General features: G+C 39.9%; 1 protein-coding gene across 2 annotated transcripts; it reads right to left on the reverse strand.

The window, feature by feature from the left end:
* Nucleotides 1-2,791: 2,791 nt before the first annotated feature.
* Nucleotides 2,792-4,018, reverse strand: LOC123503191 (14 kDa phosphohistidine phosphatase-like). 2 transcript variants are annotated; one of them, XM_045252740.1, is made up of 3 exons: nucleotides 3,881-4,018; nucleotides 3,548-3,682; nucleotides 2,792-3,225 (listed from the first exon to the last, which is right to left on the reverse strand). In XM_045252740.1, the coding sequence occupies exons 2-3, from the start codon at nucleotides 3,673-3,675 to the stop codon at nucleotides 2,982-2,984; spliced, it is 372 nt and encodes a 123-aa protein (XP_045108675.1). In that variant the 5' UTR covers nucleotides 3,676-3,682; nucleotides 3,881-4,018; the 3' UTR covers nucleotides 2,792-2,981. The 2 variants fall into 2 exon arrangements, with proteins under 2 accessions (XP_045108675.1, XP_045108680.1); XM_045252745.1 differs by having other exon boundaries at nucleotides 3,771-3,892.
* Between the last annotated feature and the right edge of the window lie 551 nt (nucleotides 4,019-4,569).

The following is a 4,569-nucleotide window of genomic DNA, read 5'->3' on the forward strand; positions in this document are numbered from 1 at the left end:
TTTCAAGATGCGTGGTTCCATTCTTCCGGTGTGTGTGTGTGTGTGTGTGTTTGGGATGTGTGTTTTTTTGATATGTAAATAAAGTGTGTTTTGTAATTAAAATTTCTGTGATGCCAAAATGACAGATTATTTTTCCTAAATGGGAATACTGTCTCTCTCTCTCTCTCTCTCTCTCTCTCTCTCTCTCTCTCTCTCTTTCCACTTTATTTTAGTGCTCTGTCTCTCTTGTCTCCAATCTTTCTTCTTTTCTTCCTTCTCTCTTGTGTATTTCCTCCTCTCTTACATCTGAAACACACACACAGCACCGCAACACACGTCATCCACAGCCAACGTGTGGTCTCACCAAACACATTCATTTTGTTCTGCTTGCTGTGGCTGAATCAGTCACTTGGCTAGTCACAACATTCACTCTAGCTTTACTGGGGCCACTGCTTACCCACACACACATCCTGCCTTGCATTGTGGGGTGAAGGCAATGTTCAGGTTTTTTGCTTCACCAACACCCTATTCTTCACAGAGTTCAGTTATGCCAGAAGAGGAAGCAGTAGACGCATACCAGAATGCTAATTACTCCCAGTGAGATGTGCAGTGTTAGTCCAAGTGGTGGGGTGAACTCATCATTAAAGTCAGTGTGATCTTATTGAACATTTCCAGTTGTGTCTCACTACATAAGGGGAGTCAGCCTGTCCTCTAAACACAACCCTCTGTCCTCGTACAACACTACATGTACTAATACACCTGCACACCACAAACAACCCTTAAATTACACCTGGAAAATGCCCACAATAAGTCTACCCTAGCCAAACCACACCAAAAAAAAATATATATATATATTTAGTTATTACAAAATGCACAAAAGACACATTTTCACACCCACCACACTCACAGCACACCTGTGGATTCCTCTTAACTCAATATTCTACATTCAGCCTGGAACCACAACTGTTCCCAGGTCAGACTGGTGTACTGGTATCGGGTCCATCAACCCGTCTTGACACCCCACCTCCACACAACTTTTTTTGTATTAACTTTTGCAACATTTGCAGTTTCATGTATATCTACTTTTCAATCTGAAGAACACCAACTCTCCTCTACTAAACCTCATCTTGTTTTTCTCACTGCAACACAGCAGCAGGTGTCTAAGGAGGGAATGAAAAAGATAACTTGGATTCCTTGTTTAATGATATCACAAAGAGGCATTTGCAGCTGCTCAAACACTCATCTTTGAGGTGAAAAAATTAACAATAATGCTTTCTCCTGGTACTTATCTGTTCCTTTACCAGGCTGGCAATCCCTCACAGGACACACACACACACACACACACACAAAAATCATTCACATTCTCAGCTTGGAAATAGTAGTAGTAGTAGTAGTAGTAGAAGAAGTAGCAGTAGCAGCAGCAGTAGTAGTAGTAGTAGTAGATAGATCTATATACCAGGCCAACAATTATACACAGAGCCCAGGCAAGGCACCAAACACACACACACCACAGCCCTTCATGATGTAAACAGACAGACAGTTTAGCCATTAAATTAGCAAGAATCACAACTTGGCTCTTACCACTTACCACAGACAGGCAGGTAAACACAGATCAATAAATGGATAAACTCAATAAATACCGTTAGATTTGTTTAAGTAGAAAGAATAACGATGTACAATCCGAAAACTTTCTAAAATTACTAAAGTTTCTGATTCTATCTGACCTAAACTTCACCACAGATAGTTACGCTAGGTTAGGTTAGGATAGGGCAAGTTATGATAGGTTAGGTTAAGTTAGGAATCACTTTATAACCACCAACTGGCTCAAATAATTCAATTGATGGAAATTTAGGCTTCATCTTATCCAAAAAATAAAATAAAAACGTAAAAATCTTACCACTTGAAATATAAAATAGTTAATTAATTTCTCAGCCAAGGAAATCTATAAATATGTAATCAAATTTCTCACACACAAACACACACACTCAGAGAAGAATATGACATTAGGAGCACAAGATCGCATAGTAAAAAACTGAGGAAGGGAAGATGTCTGAGAGATGTTAAAAATAGAGTTTCCCACAAAGATGTGTTGAGACTTGAAACAGTTTGAGTGAGGAAGTGGTGTCAGCAACGAGTGTGCAGAGCTTTAAAGAAAAATTGGAGAAGTGTAGATATGGAGACGGGCCACACCAGCGTAAAGCCCAGGCCCTGTAAAACTACTAGGTAAATACACACACACACATGCACACACTACTCAATCTCTATCTATTAAAAGTAAGCTGGGAGTTCTAATCTGACTTTCACACAATGCTTTAGCTTATGAGAACACAGCAGATGTAACACAGCCTCATTATCTTAAGGAAGAACTGTCAGGAGCAGGAGGAAAAAATGCCATAGAGGAGGAGGAGAGGGTGAGGATAAACTATCATGGAGGAGGAGGAAGAGGAGGAAAATTCTAGCATGGAAGAGGAGGAAGACAAAAAAAAAACTGGGGATGGAGGAGGAAAAGGTGGCATTGCAGAGGAGGAGGAAAAAACTGGCATTGAAAAGAAGGAGGAGGAGGAAAAACTGGCAAAGAGGTGGAGAAGGAAGAGGAGGTAAAACTAGGATGGAGGAGGAGGATATTCAAACACACATATAAAATAAATAAATAAATAAATAAACAAAATAATAAGAACCAAATAAATAACTGAAAATAGATAATAATAATAATAATAATAATAATAATAAATCCAGAAATAGAAATAGAAGCCAAAATTAACTTGACAAAAATAATAACAACAATAAATGAAATAGAATAAAAAACCACAAGTCAAATTTAAGAACATCAAATTTATTAAGAAAGCCAAATTACACTCAAACAGAGAGAGAGAGAGAGAAATATATCAAGACACAAAACTGAAAGAGAGAAACAAAAATGAAAAGCAAAAAAAAAAAACATGAAAATAAAATAACTTAAATAAAAAAAACACCACCACCACCATCACCACCACCCAAAAGACCTAATACCCATCATTGGAATAGGTAATGGTCTTGTAATCTGGGTACTTCTTCTTCAGGAGGGTGACGGCAACACTGTGGTCCGCCCTGCCAAAGCCTTGAGAGTAGCCATACACTTTGATGGCCCCCTCGCTGGCCTGGTGCTGGATCCTGCCGCCACCCACACATTCACAGTCCAGCCCAAGTCTCTCTATGTTGGGTGTCACTCGGTCATAGACGTCTGAATGGTACTCTGCTGTCATGTACCTAGAGAAAGAGGGAGAGAGAGAGGTTTGTGGGTGGGTGGGTGTGGTGTGTGTGAGAGAGAGAGAGAGAATGTGTTCCCTTTCACATAATCCTTCCCCTCTCTCTCTCTCTCTGTAAAATTTTCTTCAACATTCTCTCTCTCTCTCTCTCTATTGATCTAGTGAGAGAGAGAGAGAGAGAGAGAGAGAGAGAGAGAGAGAGAGAGAGAACCTTCCTTGCTCTCATTGAACCAGACACACCTGCCCCATCTCCCCCTCTCTATAAAAAAATCTTATTCCCCCTCCTCTCTCTCTCTACCACCACCACCACCACCATGACTCACCCGCGGACAATGTACTTGGAGGTCTCCTGGGCGGGCGCGGTGGGGCTGTGGTGCACCTTAATTAACACATACTTGAAGGTGCCCTCGTCTATGTCCACGTCCGCTACCTTGTCCAACACCTCTGCCATTTCGTTGCTGGAAGGAACGTTTGGGTTAGGAAATATTAATAGCTGTGACACATGGCCGGCGGATGCACCACACTCATTATTTTCAGTATTTTCACCTATTTCCACGCGCGTGTCTAGAGTGAGGTGTGACAGGATGAGGGCAGGGAGGTGCAGTAGGTGTGGCGCCGTGATAGGGTGAGGCATGCTGTAATAAGATGATAATTACAGAATATGTTAAGGCGTCGCCACTTCGTCCCAGCTGACTCACAATAATAAAGTTGGATTCAATTATTTTGTCGACATCGGTTCTTTCATTTCTTTTCTTTATAATTATTGTTGTTTAACGTTAAATTTGTCAAAATAAAATGTAATAGTATCTGATTCCATAGTTGTTATCGGAATGTAGGCTGAGGAATTAAACCAAAAAAGTATTAAAATATTCAGTACGCTATCTAGCCCTTCCCATAACGTGAGTCTTGTGATATTAAAATGGAGATGACGCACACAGCAAAATATACCCAAATAGGCTGAGGAATTAAACCAAAGAGGCATTCATTATTTACTGCGCTATCTAGCCCTTTCCATAACGTGTGTCTTGGTTTTATTAAAATGGAGATGACTCACACAGCAAGAAATACCCAAATACTTTCCAATTCCTAAACTGATAAAAAAAACCGGAAGAGAAATATTAATAATCATGGAATATATTACTTTCTTATCAGTACGAGTGCTGACTTAAAATGGGAAAAAATAAGACTATTTGAAGACACATGAACACAAAAATGTCATGAATAAAAACATCACATACTCTTTTTAAAGGCCCATTAACACACCTGAGTAGTGTATCAGTGTCGTATCTCCTCGTGCTTCAAGTCAATTAATAAAAGTATCGCTACATTGCATTCAACAGACATT

The sequence above is a fragment of the Portunus trituberculatus genome, chromosome 2, assembly GCF_017591435.1.
Source record: "Portunus trituberculatus isolate SZX2019 chromosome 2, ASM1759143v1, whole genome shotgun sequence".
In the NCBI taxonomy this organism is placed as follows: Eukaryota; Metazoa; Arthropoda; class Malacostraca; order Decapoda; family Portunidae; genus Portunus; species Portunus trituberculatus.